Source organism: Pipistrellus kuhlii, unplaced genomic scaffold (assembly GCF_014108245.1).
Source record: "Pipistrellus kuhlii isolate mPipKuh1 unplaced genomic scaffold, mPipKuh1.p scaffold_m20_p_4, whole genome shotgun sequence".
NCBI lineage: Eukaryota > Metazoa > Chordata > Mammalia > Chiroptera > Vespertilionidae > Pipistrellus > Pipistrellus kuhlii.
Genome location: NW_023425540.1, coordinates 450,352 through 466,226, shown reverse-complemented (window position 1 = coordinate 466,226; position 15,875 = coordinate 450,352). Strand labels below are relative to the sequence as shown.

The window sequence follows — 15,875 nt, the reverse complement described above, 5'->3', positions numbered from 1 at the left end:
GAACGTGTGTCAGCTCTCAGCTGCAGCCAATCGGGAGCTGCAGAGCTGCCCGGCTCCCAGGGCTGCATGAACTCATCTCTTGGGGATGTGAGAGGCTCACCTTAAGTCTTCGTGTAAGTTTTTATCTATGTGTATAAAAGTCTAAGCAGCTGGAACGAGTGGTTGCTATGACATGCACTGACCACTAGGGCACAGACACTCAGCACAGGAGCTGCCCCTGGTGTTCAGGGCACCTCCACAGCCAGCCTTCCCGGCTGGCCACCCTCCTACGGCCCCTCCCCCGGGCCCTGGGGTGGGTGGTGGCAGTTGCAGCATCTTTCCCGGGGGGGCCAAGGGACGGCTTCCTTGGGGCAGACGGCCAACCTCCCATGCCCACCTTTCCTGGCCCACAGGCCCCGACCAGCCCACTGCCCACCTGCCTCGGAGGCCGTGTGGCAGTGAGGGGAGGAAGGAAAGGGGGGGAACGTGCAGTGGTGGCATTAGTGTCCGGCGTCTGTCCCTTCCACGTCTGTAGCTTCCTCTCCAGCCCGGCCCTAGGCAGAGTCCTGTATCTCTTATATCATTGTCTATAATTTCCACATCTATTTCTTTTATTTTTTCAATGTATTTTTATTGATTTCAGAGAGGAAGGGAGAGGGAGAGAGAGAGAGAAGCATCAATCATGAGATTGGCTGCCTCCTGCACGCCCCACATTGGGGATCAAGCCCACAACCCCAGCATGCGCCCTAATCAGGAACTGAACTATGACCTCTTGGTTCATAGGTCGAAGCTTAGCCACTGAGCGCTCAGCTGGGCCACATCTAGTTTCTTTAAAGCAAAGTGAAAAGGTTCTTGCAAAACAAGTCCTTGCAGATTTAAATGCATTTCTCTCAGCCTTTCACAATCATCATTCCCACAACCAGTCCGACAGACTTTCTCTGAGGATCCTGTCCACTCCTCTGAAAGCACTCACCTTCGTCTTCATTGGAGCACCTTTCTTTTTGCACTCACACACTAATGTTTCAATAATTTAATAATCAATGTAATAGAGCTTAATTAAATCCCCTCAGGAGAGTGTAATAGGTGTGACCAGGTGCGGGGACGACTGTGAGGATTCTCCTGGGGCGTGGCTCCCCCGTGGGAGGAGGGGGCACCCTCTGCCCGGGAATGGCGGGTGTTAAACTTTCTACTATCACGTCACCTACGGTGTCCTTGGGGCCCATTATCCCGTACATGACAAGGTCTTCGGACTTTGAACACCTGCCAACACCTGGGACATCGGTGGAATGAATATGGAGAAGCCGAGTTCCAGCCTGAGAGTGTACCCACCACCTAGATCTCAGAGGCGTGCACACGCACACACACACACACACATGCACGCGCGCACACACACGCACGCACATGCAGGGGTGCACACACGCGCGCGCACGCGCACACACGCGTGCACACGCACACGCACGCACATGCACGCGCGCGCGCGCACACAGCGACGGATCTGAAATGTCACTCAGTTCGATAAGTGCCCGCTGATACAATATCTCTAGAAGGGAATGTTTTATCCACCTAATTCCGTGAGGACGGAAAACCACGTCCTCAGAGGAGACGCCAGCGCCTTGCACGTGCTCAGTAGGCACTTCCTGCCAGTGCCGGTGAGATCTGCCCACGCCAATGTCGGCGACATCTGTGCCCGAGAGGAGATGCAGTAGCAGACACGGGTCCTCCGAGTGAGCCGCGTGGGCACACAGGGTGCCTGGGCGGAGGCAGTGATCTGGGAAACTGGTGCCAAGGTCACTGAGGTCACAGCATCTGACACCGTCGCAATGTGACACCATCTCCACGCCAGTCAGCGAGGGTGGACGGGAAGAGCTCTGAGCTCCCAGTGCACAGCAGCCTGCAGACACACATCTCCTGATGTCATCAAAGAGGTTAACAGCCTGGCCAGTGTGTCCAGTGGGTAGCGCGTCGGCCTGCTGGCTGAAGGGTCCTGGGTTCAATTTCAGTCACGGGCACATACCAGGGTTGTGGGCTTGATCCCGTCGGGGGCTGTGCAGGAGGCAGCCGATCAATGATTCTCTGCTATCATTTATGTTTCTCTCTCCCCCTCCCTTCCTTCCTGAAATCAATAAAAATCTATTTTTTTAAAAAAAAAACAAAAACGGGTGCAGGCAGCTGGACACATGCCACCAGGAAGGGTACAGCTCCGGGCCCACAGCTCCGGGCCAGCCAAGAGCCGCATCCCCTCCAGGCGGATTCCCTGGCTGCAGAGGAGGGAGACCCATCCGTCCTTCATTTTCCTCTTAATTTTTTTTTTTGTCTTGATGCATAAGGACAAATCTTTGCATAAAAGATGGAGAGAAGGACTCAAAAGCCCCAGAAACCCGGCAGAGACCAGCGTGGGCCAGGTCCCGGCGGAGCTGCGGACGGAGGTCTGGGAACCTGGCCAGTGGGCGCTGAACCCTCACTCGGTCCAGTTCTCACCGCGACAGACCCGGAGGAGGGAGAGGCCGGTCTCTGCGGGGACCCCTCTCCCGCCTCTCAGCCCCGTCCGCGGCGCCAGGCTGGAGACACCGCCACCCGCCCGCCCTGGGCAGGCGCTTCCATGGAGCAGGAGGAGCCGGGGATCAGGGATCAGACTGGAGCAGGAGGAGCGGGGATCAGGGATCAGATCGGAGCAGGAGGAGCGGGGATCAGGGATCAGATCGGAGCAGGAGGAGCGGGGGATCAGGGATCAGATCGGAGCAGGAGGAGCGGGGATCAGGGATCAGATCGGAGCAGGAGGAGCGGGGATCAGGGATCAGATCGGAGCAGGAGGAGCGGGGATCAGGGATCAGATCGGAGCAGGAGGAGCAGGGATCAGGGATCAGATCGGAGCAGGAGGGCCGGGTCCTCTCCGGGCGGCGTGGGGCGCGGCCCGGGCAGACCGCCCTTCGCCCGGAGGCCGCACGTGGCCAGGCGGACGCCGACCAGGACTTTAGCGGATTTGTCCGAACTTCCGGACGTCCCGCCGGACTCACGCCCAGGTGCCGCTGCAGGGGCCGGAGGCTCAGACGCAGGCTGGCCTGGGAGCCGGCGGTCAGGACCCCGGGGGCCGGCCCTCGGTCCCGTCCACGCCGGGGACCTGCCGCTCTTTGACCCGACAGGCCCGGGCGCCCACCCACCCCCGCTCAGGGGGACCGCCCCGCCGTCTGGGTTCCGCGGGAGTCCCGGCGGGAGGGGTGGCCGCAGGTTTCCCGGGGCGGGGGGGGGGGGCCGGAAACGTTACGCGGCGGCTCCACGCGCCCCAAGAAGGTGGAAACCAGGAACCGGTCCCGGTGGGACCCACCGCCGGCACCCGCGCTCCCGGCCCCCCACCCCCGGCTGGCGGAGGGCCCGGGGGCGGGGCGGGGGAGGTGACCGGGCCGAGGCGCCCGGAGCCCCTCCCCCTCCCCTCCGCGGCGCCGCGCGCACCGGTCAGGTGTCTCCGCGCCCGGGGCGGGCGGGTCCCAGGTCCCGGCCCGGAAGTCTGTTGGCGGCACCGGGCGGGGCGGGGGCGGGGCTCGGAGCTTTAGAAACAAACACGCGTTTCTGTGTCCGCAGGGGGCGGCGGGGCTCCGGTCCCGTCTGGGGGGAGAAGGGCTGGTCCCCGCGGCTCCCCGACGCCCCGGGCGGACGGCGAAGGGGAACGTCGCCGGCGGCCCCAGCGCACCGCGCACCGGCCCGCGCACAGCCCCGTGGCGGGGACCCTCCGGCGGCGGCGCGCACGGCGTCCCCTCCACCTGCGGCCCGTGCCCCCTGGGGCCCCGCCCACCCCGGGCCCGCCCCCGCCCCGTAGCCCCGCCCCGCGCGCCTGCGTCCGGCCGGGCCGCTCCGCCGCGCCTGCGCAGAGGCCTCGGCCCGCTCCGCCCCGCCCTCCGCCTGGCGGACGCGGCCGCTACAGAAAATGGCGGCGGCGGCGGGGACTCGCTCGTCGTCGTCGGGACTGGCGGGCGCGGAGGCGGGCGGAGGGTCCCTGCAGGCGGGCGGGGCGCGGGGCGCGGACTGGCGGCGGCGGCAGCTGCGCAAGGTGCGGAGCGTGGAGCTGGACCCGCCGCCGGCCCCGCCCCGGTCCCCGTCCCCCGCGCCCGAGCCCGCGGGCGGCAGCGCTGCTCTGCCGGTGCCCGAGCCGCCGCCGCCCGGAGCCGCCGGCCGCGCCGGCGCCCACGCCCCGGAGCCCGGGGACCGCGGAGACCCGAGCGCCGCCGGGACCGAGCCCGCGGAGCCGCCGCCTGCTGCCGCCGGGTGAGCCGCGGGCGGGACGGGGCGCGGGGCGGGGAAGGGCGCCGGATTGCGGGGTGCGCGCCCTCCGGGTCGGGATCGGTGATTGTTCGCGGCCGAGCTGGCGCCGTCCCGGGGCGCCGGGACGCGGGAGGCCGGCGATCGGGACTGGCGAGCGCTGGGCGGACACGGGCCCGGCCTCGGGCAGACGCGGGGGCGCCTGTCACGGCCCGGGACCGGCCCGGCTCCGGACGCGGCGCCGGCTGCTCCGGGGACGCGGCTGCACCACAAGGACCGCGGCGGCCTGGCTGGCCGTTTGCGCGCCTGGCTCCGGGCCGCGTGTCCGCCTGTCCGCTCCCGGCGGCACCTGCCCCCGCAGCCGCCCCGCGAGGCCGGGACCCGGGCCGGCAGCCGCCGGACGGGGACCTCGCCCCGCGGGTCTAGCCGGGCGCCTGTCTGTGCAGGGACTTTCCCTCCGTGGGGCGGGCCACCCGCGCTCCATGGTCTCCGCGGAGTGTGCACCGCGCGGTCCGGGCGTGTGCGGCCGCCCCTCCCCGAGCGGCTCTGACCTTTCCCGCAGCGCTCCCGGACCGCACCGGACAAGCGCTGGTTTTGGTTAACGTGCGGAGTGATTTGGCACTTCTTTAGAACTTGGCGAGTTAAAAACGCCGTGTTTTCCTGGGAGGGTGTCCGCGCGCGCACACGCCGACCCCGAAATCACGGTCACCCCGCGCCGCGCGCCCAGGGAAGGGCACCGGCCGGCGCTTCCTGTCCGCGCCCCGAGCCCGGGAGAGCGATTCTGAAAGCAGCCGGCCGCCCACAGGCTCCAGAGAAAACACGGAACCCGAGTGTGGTCACCCCCCTGCTCGCAGGAGACCACCGTGTGCGGGTTCGGTCCCGTTCCGCCATGTCCGCACCTGCTGGGGACGAGCTGCGGGGCGAGCCTCCGTGCTGGCTCCGCGGAGCGGGACTAACCGGGCTGGCGGATCCGGGCTGAGGGAGGTCCCGGTGTGCCATCGGCATCCATACCGAGGTCTTCCCTCTTTGTTTATGGAGCATTCTCTCTGCAAAGAAGGTGAAATAATGGGCTTATCAGCATGATCGTTTTTTAAGGGTGAATTTCACGGGCCAGAATGCTAGTGTATTCACCCCCAATGTCATAACTGAAGACTTTTTATGGTAAAAGATTCTCCAGCTTTTGAAATAGTGACTCCCCCCCCCCCCGCCCCCAGCCCAGTTTCCTTGTCAAGAGAGTTAAAATTCATTTGAGTCTGTTGGTATAAACACTTTCATTGTAAGCCGCTCAGTAAAATCTCATTTGAACTCTGCATTTCAATTTTCTTGACAATAGTCACATTCATACTTCCAGGAGGAAAATCCTGCGATTTGGAACTGCTTTTACGTGGCAGTAGTAGCCGGGTCTGGGAGCCTTCTGTCTAGAGAGAGTTCTGTGACATTTTATTCCAGAGTTTCCTCCTGTGGTCCATCTTTGGATGTAGAAATGGAACGTGTAGAAAGTGCATTTGTGAAGTATAAATTGCACAAATAATGCTTGTATTAAAAATAGAAGGTTCCAGTCTGCCCCTCATCCTCGGGGTCGCAGCGAAGTCAGTGAAGGCTTTGTGCCTGTAAGTGGCGCCCAAGGGTTTGGAATTTTTCCTTATTTTGCAGAATTAGGGGCTTTTTCTTCCAGTGTGCTGTCTTTGAAGAAAAATTACAGTGCTGCTCTCCAGCGAGCAGGCTGTTGAGAGTTTGGTGGATATAATTACTCCATCCTATTTTTGTAACAAAAAGGCCTGGCTATCAGTTTGCTGGCCCAATGAGCAGACGAGGTGTCTGTGCTTGTAAATGTTGGTTTTTGTTTAAAACTGAAGCTGTTTCGTAGGCTGCTTCCTACCTCCTGGCACTCAGCTTTCACTTCCTGTTAGACTCTTGCAAGGCTAAAAATACAACGTAGTGATTTAAAGGTTTTTTTGTGTGTGTTGTTTTGTTTTGTTTTACTAAAGGAGGTATGGGAACATTACTACCTAAAAGTAAAATTTTTAATTATGTTGGTTGATCCTAGATAATAGAAAGTTACATAAGTGAGGCTTCCATGAATGTGTGTGTTGTGTAGCTGTGTAGGTCTCCGAGGTCTGTTTTGAACCAGGGAGGGAATTAATGCGTTCTTCAGAATTAACCTTATTAAATATGGTTCTGAAAGGGAAAGATGAGCGCTGGCGTTGGTGCCAGCTCCTGTTTTCCTTTCCTATCTGATGCTGGCGAGGGGACCGGTTCGCCAGCATTCCTCCCTGCCTGGCTCCTGCGCACAGCAGCTCTGCTGGGCTGGGCGCTGAGAGCGGGAGCAGCCCTCCGGGCAGACAGGCCTGGCTCCTGGCTCCTGGCTCCTGGAGCCGAGGGCGCAGGTCTCAGACACGTCCGACCTGTGACCTATGACCTGTGGCGTGAAGGTTGCCACATAGGGAAAGAGGCGTGCCCTTCGCCTCCCGCTGAGCAGGGCCAGCTGCAGCTTGCCTGGCGTCTGAGGGCTGCTGGCCCAGCTTCCCCAAGAGACAGGGTGGCCAGGCCGTTTCCAGGACGGTCCCCGGAGGGGAGAACGGGGCAGCCTTGGCATGGTGCCGCCCGTTCCGGGTGAGAGGCGTTTGGCTGTGGTGGCGGCGGCAGGGAGCTGGGGTGGCATGGGAAAGTGACCGCCTGGAGCTATAGCCGCCTCTCACCTGGGACGCCCAGCTGACCAGGTCTGCCCTGGGCTCCGTGTTGTCCTAGTCCTGGCTGCCTCACACCCTGAGTCCAAGTTGGACGGCGCTGAGCAGGGGAATGGGGAGATGGATGGGAGAAAATGGATCAGGAATGAACCACGTTCTTCAGGAATACTTTAAGATTGTAAACGGGAGAGGATCAGGAACGCTGAAAGCAAGTGGCCCCTCCGGGGCCAGAAGCAGGTGCGGCTGCAGCTGAAGCACTGCTGGGACTGGGGGCCGGAGGGGAGGGGAGATGCCTTTTCTGTGGTTGCCTTCCCTGTCGCCATAACCGTCACCGGTGCATCTGATTTCGCTTCTGAGGCAGAATTCGTGTGCGATCATGAAGCCATCATCACACAACCGGACGAGCTGGGTTCATGCACGTCCTGACTACACGGCCCCTTTCTCCGCTGCTCTTTGCTGCCTCCGTTTCTTTTTCAAATTAATAACCAGACTAGCGAGCCTCTAAGGCGGAAGTGGCCCGGAACAAGCTGGCAGGTTTGTCTGCAGGCCAGCGCCAGCCCCGCTCGCTCCGCAGCCTGGCCGAGCCGCAGTGCAGCCAGCCCAAGTGCGGAGACGGCTCGCTCCTGCTGCATTCATCGTGCGTGACCTCGAGGAGAGACTGTCCCTGGGCTGGGCTGCCCGGGTCTGCCTCGGACCCTTCGCCAGCATTTACCCCTGCAAGGCCGCGATCGGCGTGCGGGAGGGAGAGCATCCCATAGACCAGTCCTGTGGGTAGATCTTGAGGCGAACAGGTGTTACATACAACCCCACGTTCAGTGCAGTGACATAGGACTCCAGATTACACACATGTGCTTGGGATCTCACCGCACGGCCCACACAGTGCCCCTCTGACTTCTGAGGGCCTGGGCCCCCCAGGCTAGTTTCGAGGGCCTGAGCATTGTTCTTCCCTTTGGTCCCCTGGCGTTGGCTCTGCCTCTCGCCTCCCGTGTTCCTGGGACGCGCGGTCCAAGGCTTAATGTCCACGGGGTGGAAGAGCAGTCTGGGTCCCAGGTTATTTCCAGCCACTCCTGCCTGTGCTCTTAGGTCCACAGGACGCACTCGGAAGGAAAAGTAAAAACGGCCTGGGGAGCGAGAAGCTCAGTGCCGGCCAGGCCATCGCTGGCTTTAAGCCTGTCTTTCCTTCGAGAAACCAGCTCTGCTGGTTGGGAACAACAGGAGCTCCATGCTTGTGGCCGTGGGGCTGGGGCCGTGGGGGAGGAGGAGCCGTCCTGGGGCCTGAGCACCAGCCGCATTGAGTTTGGGGTCAGGAGCTGTGAGGTTCTCGGGGCCCCTCAAGCCCCTCCTCCTGAAAGGACGGTGCCACCTGGGAGCTCCTCAGGAACCCCAGGCCTCTCGGAGGCGGGCGTGGGCGCGGTGAGGGGTGAACTTGCTTGGCACACGTCAGCGTGATGGTGAGGGATGTGTGGCGAGGGAGGGAGGGAGGGAGAGAGGGTGCTGGGTGGTGGCGGAGGCTTCACTCCTGACTGATGCGATGGTCGCCGTTAGTGCCCGAGTGGTCCCTTCCGGCGGGTCTAGCGGCCCTCGGTGTCCTCGCTGTCCTCACCGACGCCAGCTGGTGTCTGGCCTGGGGAGCAGTGCCAGGCGCCACTTTAAAATCGGTGGATCCGAAGGTGACAGTGACCCACCGGTGTGAGTCCGTGCGTGTCTGCTCGCGCGCTCCAGGCGCGGCCTGTGCTCAGGAGCTGTGGTGCCGGCTTGGTGTCAGCTCTTGCTGTCTAGCACGTGGGAGTCGGTAACGTCGATTAGTCACCAAGTGGCCAGAGCTATGCTCCAGCTGTCTGGTGCTGGGAGTCCAGGCTCTGCAGTTGGGAAGCGTCTGGCGTCTGGGCTGGTGGACGGCCCTCCCTCTGTGGACCTGACCATCCTTCCTCTGGCCCCGTCATCCTCCTCAACGAGAACGTGAGCAAATGGGGTCCCAGGCTTCGTCAACTCCTCCGCCCCCCCAGCCTCAGCAATGCCTTTGGCCTGTGATGGGCATGGCCCCCCTGGAGGCTTCCGGGCCTCGAGGGCGTGTGGCCTGCGACCTGCCCGCTGCCTCCTGCTGCCCGTCCAGTCCACTCTCCCTGTTATGTAGCCAAAGTGACCGTTCACAAGAATAAATCTGCTTATAAGTTTCTTCTGGCCAAAACCGGTTTGGCTCAGTGGTAGAGCGTCGGTCTGTGGACTGAAAGGTCCTGGGTTCGATTCCGGTCAAGGTCATGTACATTGGTTGCAGGCACATCCCCGGTGGGGGGTGTGCAGGAGGCAGCTGGTCGATGTTTCTCTCTCATCGACGTTTCTAGCTCTCTATCCCTCTTTCCTTCTCTCTGTAAAAAAATCAATAAAATGTATTTTTTTAAAAACAGTTTCCTCTGGAAAATGAAGTTTTTAAAAATTAGCAAATGGAATAATTTAACGTCAAAGAATCCCCGTGTTTCCACTGGGAAAGCCCAGAGAACTGTGACGTGCGTGGAGTCTGCGGCCTGGCCCCTGCCGGCCCCAGGCTCCGCCCACACTCGCCCCAGCTCCACAGAATGGCTCTCTTTCAGGTCCTCAAACTCAGCCACACCACCGGCCACTGGGCCATTGCACGCCCACGCCCCCTGGGAGCGCTACCCAGTCCCCAGCCGCTCTCGTCAGCCTGATCTCAGCTCACTGCTGTGACTTACAAGTTATCCCACGCTTTTCCCAGACACGGAGGCCTGAGGGGCAGCGCCCGTGGGTGGGTGGGACCCAGCATCTGGCAGGAGACCTGGCACAGCAGCACTCAGCAAATACCTGCTGACTGAGGGGGGAGGAGTTGGCAGCCTGGCAGTGCACCTGTGGGCTGGCTGTTCTCCCCTTCGCTCCACGCCAGTGGGGCCCTCGCTGACGGGTTACCCGGCAAAACCTAGGCAGTCGATTCCTGTGGGCAGACCCTGGAGGGCCTGGCTGTTAGACATGCTGGTGCCTCCCGCGAGGGTGGACTGCGCAGCCGGGTGTGGAGGGAACAGCCACTGCTGCAGGGTCACCTGCAGGGCAGAGAGGATTGAATTCTGCACCTCCCCGGGAGCTGTGTGTGTGTGTGTGTGTGTGTGTGTGTTCATGCACACGAATAGGCACCAGAAGGAGCTGTGTGTTAGTGTGATGATTCCTTCCGTCAAGTCCTCAGAAGGTTGTGTAAACTTCAGACCACATTTAGGACTCTTGTCCTAATCACTGCTTTACCCCAAATATATTAACTTCTGACAGTCATTCCACTTGGGACAAATAGAAGTTCGCATTGGCATTAACGCACAGATTTTCGCTTGAGCAGCGTGGCTCAGTGGTTGAGCATCCACCTATGAACAAGAAAGTCAGGGTTCAATTCCCTGTCAGGACACATGCCAGGACTGCAGGTTCGATCCCCAATGTGGGGCGTGATCCATGATCCTCTCTCGTCATTGGTGTTTCTCTCTCTCTCCCTCTCCCTTCCTCTCTGATGTCAGTAAAAATATGTATTTTTTAAAAGCAAGGGTGTGCTGGGCAAGCACGGCATGCGGTTCTGGGACCTGGAGGAGCCGGGAGCCCAGGGCTGGTGTAACTGAGCCTGCAGCCCCCCCCCGCTTCACGGGGGAGGGAGCCCTGGCCGCCAGAGGCTGTAACCAGACCTGGCTTTGAAGTTCTCTGATTTTACACTTGGGCCTGGGCTCCCAGCTCAGCCTCGAGGACACCTCCTTAGGGTGGTGGTCTTGCCGCCTGCGAGCAGCGCCCTGAGGGGCAGCAGCCAGCAGCAGCCATGAGAAGGACTGGCCATGGGCGAGGCCCAGAGAGAGCCAGGAGAGAGGACACCTCCCTGCAGATGGGGCCACCTGGCACTGCCGGCACTGCCTCCTGGGCACCCGGTTCCTGTGGGTGAGTGAGATGCCGTGTGCGTGCGGCTTTTTTAAGGGCCACCGAGGCCCGTTCCAGCGTTGCCCCGTTTCTGCAGCCGGCGAGCTGAGCCGGAAAGCTGGGGCCGAGAAAGCGTTTCACTCCTTGAGGAGCAAACGCCTGGCTGGCATGCGAGAGCGGCTCCTGTGCCTTGCGGACACGCGTGGGAGTGTCCTTAGAGCTTCATGCCATCGGTGCCGCGTCAGAAACGCCTCCGGGTTGTTCAGTGGGAAAGTGTTGCTTGTCCGGTGGCCATATTCTCTGCGGTTCCTTTAGGAACTGACTTGTGGGGAGGTGGGAGGCGGGCAGCGAGGCTGAGTCCCTCCAGGTTCTGGTTCGGTGTGGTGCTCCTTGAAGAGCATTTAGCGTCTTCACGCTCTGAAGGGATGTTTGAGACAAATGGTTCACATTCCTTTTTCTCTCCTTCAAAGTAACTGGCTACATCTGTTACTTTCTGCATTTCTGTTGGTTTTTACCCTCTCCTCCGCAATCAAACGACGTCCATTGAGCCTTAAAGGGTGACGTGTGCTGGATTGCTGTAGATGTCAGTGTATCTGAAAAACGTGTTTCCGTCTAAGTTTACGTTGAATTTTGAGAACGTGTCTCAGTTGCTCTGGTTTAACGCGCCCCCATGGCGTTGTACGTGGGATTCAGAATTCACAGGATAAAACATCTTCACAGACGATCGCTCAGTCCTGAAAGCACAGAGGTTGCTTTTAAGATGTGTGTCTTCACCCCTAACGAAGGGGTGGGTGCTCTGCGGCCTGGGGGAGCTGCAGTGTCTCCGTGGCCTTGGGGGTGGTTTGCGTGTTGGGCGTGGAGTGTCTTTTTCGTGGCTGCATAGTAGTCCACTGGATGGCCGGCTCATGAACCAGTTTCCTGGTTTTAGACATTTGTATTGTTTGCTTCTTGGCTTTGGATTCTGCCATTGCATGTCTGTTTTCATATGTTTGTGCGTTTAGTTCTGTGAACTATTCAGGGGTGGAATTGCTGAGTCAAAGGACACGCGTCTGAGATGCGGTCACGTGGCTGTGGCCTGGAAACGCCGGCCGGGTCATGTTGCTCTGGTGGAGGGCCGCGGGTGAGGGGCCGGCCCGGCTCCCTGGCGGCAAAGGCAGCTCCATCCTGCTGCTTCCCAGGTCTGGGCATCGCTGCGCCTCGTCCTGACGCTCCAGGCGCGTCCTCTCCCGCGGAGAGTGCGTTCTCCCCTGCTGGGCGCTGGCGCCCTGCGTGTTAGAAGCTTCGCTCCAACTTCCTCGCAGCTGGTTTCCTCCGCTGCTGTTAGACTTGGGGTTTCAAGGACGAGGTGGGCTTTCATTTTTCTGATGGGTCTCAGAGACCCGCCTCGTAGTGAGGGGCAGAGACTTGCTTGGTCCCCTCACTGTCCTTGGTCCCCCTCACCCCATCACTCCCCAACTCGCCCTTCTTTTTCTCCAGGACTTCAGTGGGCTCCTCTCTGGAACACTGTGGGCCCCGCTGCGCTGTGTTGCATTGAATATAACGCAGGTGGGTTCCCTGCTCGTGTTGCTGACATTCCAGAGCTTGGCCTCAGGGCGGTGGTATTGGTGCCCAGCAGAGTGCTGTCATGGGAAAAAGCACTTCAGGTGTGAGGTTCTGATCTCTCCCGTCAGAGGAGCACATGCAAGGTAGGTGCCCAGTGTCAGAGCCGCCATCACTGCAGACCGGGCAGAGGCCCGGCTCCCGAGGGCACTGAGAGGGGGGCCGGGTCCACGAGGAGGCCTGTGAAGGCTGCAGGCAGGGGTCCATGAGGCAGGGGTCCATGGTGCCGGGCTCAGGGCCGCCTGCTGGGCCAGCCTTTCTAGGGAGGTCAGCAGGTGGCAAGGGCCTGCAGTTTCGGGGCCTCGGAGCAGGGGCAGGGGCATGGCAGGGGTGAGGGGACCTGGAGGAGGCCTGCTGCTCCAGGAAGCCCCGTGGTGGAGTGCAGGGGGCAGGTGGAGCACAGGAGACAGGCGGCCTGGACCCTCCTGGGTCGGCTCTGGGCTCGTCAGCGAGCATAGTGCTTCCTGCTGCACTGGCCAGCCCCAGGTGTCCCCTGGACAGAAGCAGCCTTTGTCGCCTGTCAGGTAACCACAGGGCACTTGGAAGTGGGTCAGGAGGCCCGGGGAAGGGCTGCCTCGGAGGGTGTGGGCAGTCAGAGTGCGGGGCTGCCTGGGACCCACAGGGCAGGGTGCAGGCAGCCCCTCGGCCCCGCCTGGTCCTGCACCGGCTCCACTGCTGGGCTGGTCACCTTGGAACGGCACACAGCTCAGTGACGTGGTTAGGAGCAGGCCCGGGAGTCAGCCCGCCAGCCCTTCCTGCCCTGGACCCAGGGGGCCCTCGCCTCTCTGCACCTCCACTTTCCCTCTGGGAATGGGGAGATGGGTGGCTAGTGAGGGGAGGAGGTGCTCCGTGACCTCGCAGGCCTTTGGAGCAGACGCTGCTCCTGATGAGAACCAGAGCCCCGTATCTGAGTCTCGGCTGCGGTGACCTGAGCTGGCTGCCCGCGCGTACCAGTGAACGGGCAGCGCACCCAGGAGTCATCGGCGGTTTTCCGAGTGGACAGTGCATGCTCTCTCCGCTGCAGGAGGGCCTGCTGGGCCAGTTAAATGGAGCAGAGACAGGAGAGCAGGGCCAGCCCAGCGGGGGTGGGTCCGGATGGCAGCCAAGCCTCTGAGAGAAAGGCTTTTGCTGGGGAACTTCCTGCTCCTCCTCCCTCCTCCCTCTTACTTCGGGCCGAGCTCTGGTGAGAGGATGCAGCCACCAGTGTCTGAAGTCAGCTTTTCTCTAGTGAGCAGCTTGCTACAGAAATGTGCTCAGAATCTGCGTCTCAGGAGACCTTTTCCTTGGAGATACGAGTCTGAGGCTGACGTTCGTGTAGAGTTATGCCTGGTGACTGCCATTCACTTACTGATGTTGCTCTTCCCCACATAAGGCAGCACATGCTCACCCCCAGTGTGTTCTGCAGGCACCTTCCCTGAGGATTAAGGGAGCTTCTAGCTCTGAGAGAAGACACAGTCCCCCCAGCCACGGTCCCCCCAACCCAAGGTCCCCTCACCAGTGGTCTCCCTCACCCGCGGTCCCCCAACCTGCCTTCCCCCCAACCCGCAGGACCCCACCTGGCCCCTGGCAGACAAAGGAGATGACCTTTGAGTTGACCTCAGAGAGGTCACGGGGTAAAATGAAACCCGCTCCATCCCTTCACCATGTCTGATGTCCCACTGTGCGCCTTCTTAACTACACTGCGCTGTGTCTGCTGCCCCGTTGGTCTCACACAGCGCGTGCTGCCCGTGCAGCATGCCTGTGGGGTGGCGTGGCCTCTGACATGCTGCGGGTGCCTGTGCTGGCAGCCGGTCTCACGGAAACTTGCAGGAAGCAAGGGCAGCCCCTGTGGCCACGGGGGAAGCAAGGACAGGAGGCAGGACAGTGTTTGGGGGACGTCCTCCTGAGAGAGGTCAGGCCCTGCCCCCAAGTCCAGCGCAATCCCGTCAGTCCTGGAACCGACTGTCCCCTGTGAAGCCTCCCGGCATTCCGTGTGGAGACGGCCCCTGGGAGGACGTGCTGTCAGCCCGTGTTTGACGCTGTCACGTCCAGCTCCAGCTGCAGCCCCTGATGCCAGGGTGAGGGATGAACGAGTGGCTGTGGATCTCTCGGGCCCTTGAACCCCTTGACCCGCAGGCAGGTTCCTCTCGTTGGCCCTGACTCCGCCCTCGGAGGGCTTGGGGCTTCCTGGAGAGCAGGGAGCATGGGGAGCCCAAGGGGCCGGGACGGTGGGAGGGACCTTGTCCAAGGGGAGGATTGTCTTCACGTGTCCCGGACTGGAAGGCCAGGCAGCAGATGGTCTCCACACGGGTGGTGTGTGGGTACCCGTGTTGGAGCAGGTACTCCCTTAGGGGTGACAGATGCTCCTTGAGAGGCCAGAGCAGGACGGGGCGGGGAACAGGGCGCACGGGGTGGGGGGGGGGGGGGGGGGGGGGGTGCTGAGGTTGGTCAGCCAGCAGCCTCGAGCAGGAAGATGGCAGAAGCCCCGAGGCTGGAAGGTGGGGAAGGAGGGTTCACAGTGAAGTAGCGAGCAGCTCCTGAAACCCTGATGCAGGAGGGCTGGCCTGAGTGCCAGGGAGCAGCCTGTGATGGTGTTTCCATGGTTACTAAATGCTCCATAGCCGTTCTGAGTTCATCATTGTAGCTGATGGTATAACAAAACATTCATTCAACAAACTGAGGAAGTGTTGGCTGCATGCCAGGCCCTGGGTACCAGCCATGACAGAGGGACTCCTGCTCTCGTGGGGACCGCATTGTGACCAAAGCGTGCGCTGGCGTGCTCGGGGCCCACTGGGGGCTCCCACCAGCCTCGCCGGTGCCCCTGCCGAAGCTGTCCAAGGCCCTGTCCACCCTCCTGCAGCCCCTGCCTTCTCCACCTCTTCCGTCGTCACTGAGTGCTGTCCCGGCTCCGTTCTGAAGGGTCAGCGTGGGCCGCCTGGCCAGTCGGACGGATGCTGAAGGCACAGTGTGGCGGCCCAGGCAGCTGCTCCGTGAGGGCCTTGGTGCTGACAGGGTCTGTGCTGGAAGAGCGTGTGGGCCGGCTTCCTCGTGGCCCTGGGAGCGCGCTGGCCATCTCGCAGCTGCGGGGCGTCCCTGATCGGCAGCGAGAGGTGACGCTGACACGGGCAGTTTGGTGTTGGTCTCATCACCTCGGGATCGGTGACTCGGTATTGCCTGTGGTCACAGACAGTCAGGCCTCTGCCTAAGGAATGTTTGCCATCGTGTCTGAGCACCGAACGGTGGGAAAGCTGCTGCGCACCGCGGCTCCGTTCCCGGTGAGCGCTGGGCCCCTCAGCAAAGTGCCGTGACGGGAAGGGCCCTGGGGACCGGCAGAGCTGATCCCGTGACCCATCGCCAGCTTGTATTCCTGATTTGCGTGGACTTCAGTGCTCAGCTGCTCCTGTGCCTTCAGCCTGAGTGCCACGACTCTGCTCTCCCAGCCCGGGCAGAGTCCACATTCTAACCAGGTGCCTGTTCTTCCTACTTCTT

The 15,875-nt window shown here is 61.5% G+C and overlaps 1 protein-coding gene across 2 annotated transcripts in view; it reads left to right on the top strand.

Annotated features, from left to right (window-relative positions):
- The first annotated feature begins 3,882 nt into the window (after window positions 1-3,882).
- MAP3K1 (mitogen-activated protein kinase kinase kinase 1) overlaps window positions 3,883-15,875 on the top strand; it is a 38,991-nt gene continuing 26,998 nt past the window's right edge. For both annotated transcript variants that reach the window (XM_036408886.2, XM_045571651.1), the window contains exon 1: window positions 3,883-4,236. In XM_036408886.2, coding sequence (XP_036264779.1) covers window positions 3,899-4,236 — 338 coding nt within the window. In that variant the 5' untranslated portion in view covers window positions 3,883-3,898. The remainder of the gene's footprint in view (window positions 4,237-15,875) is intronic.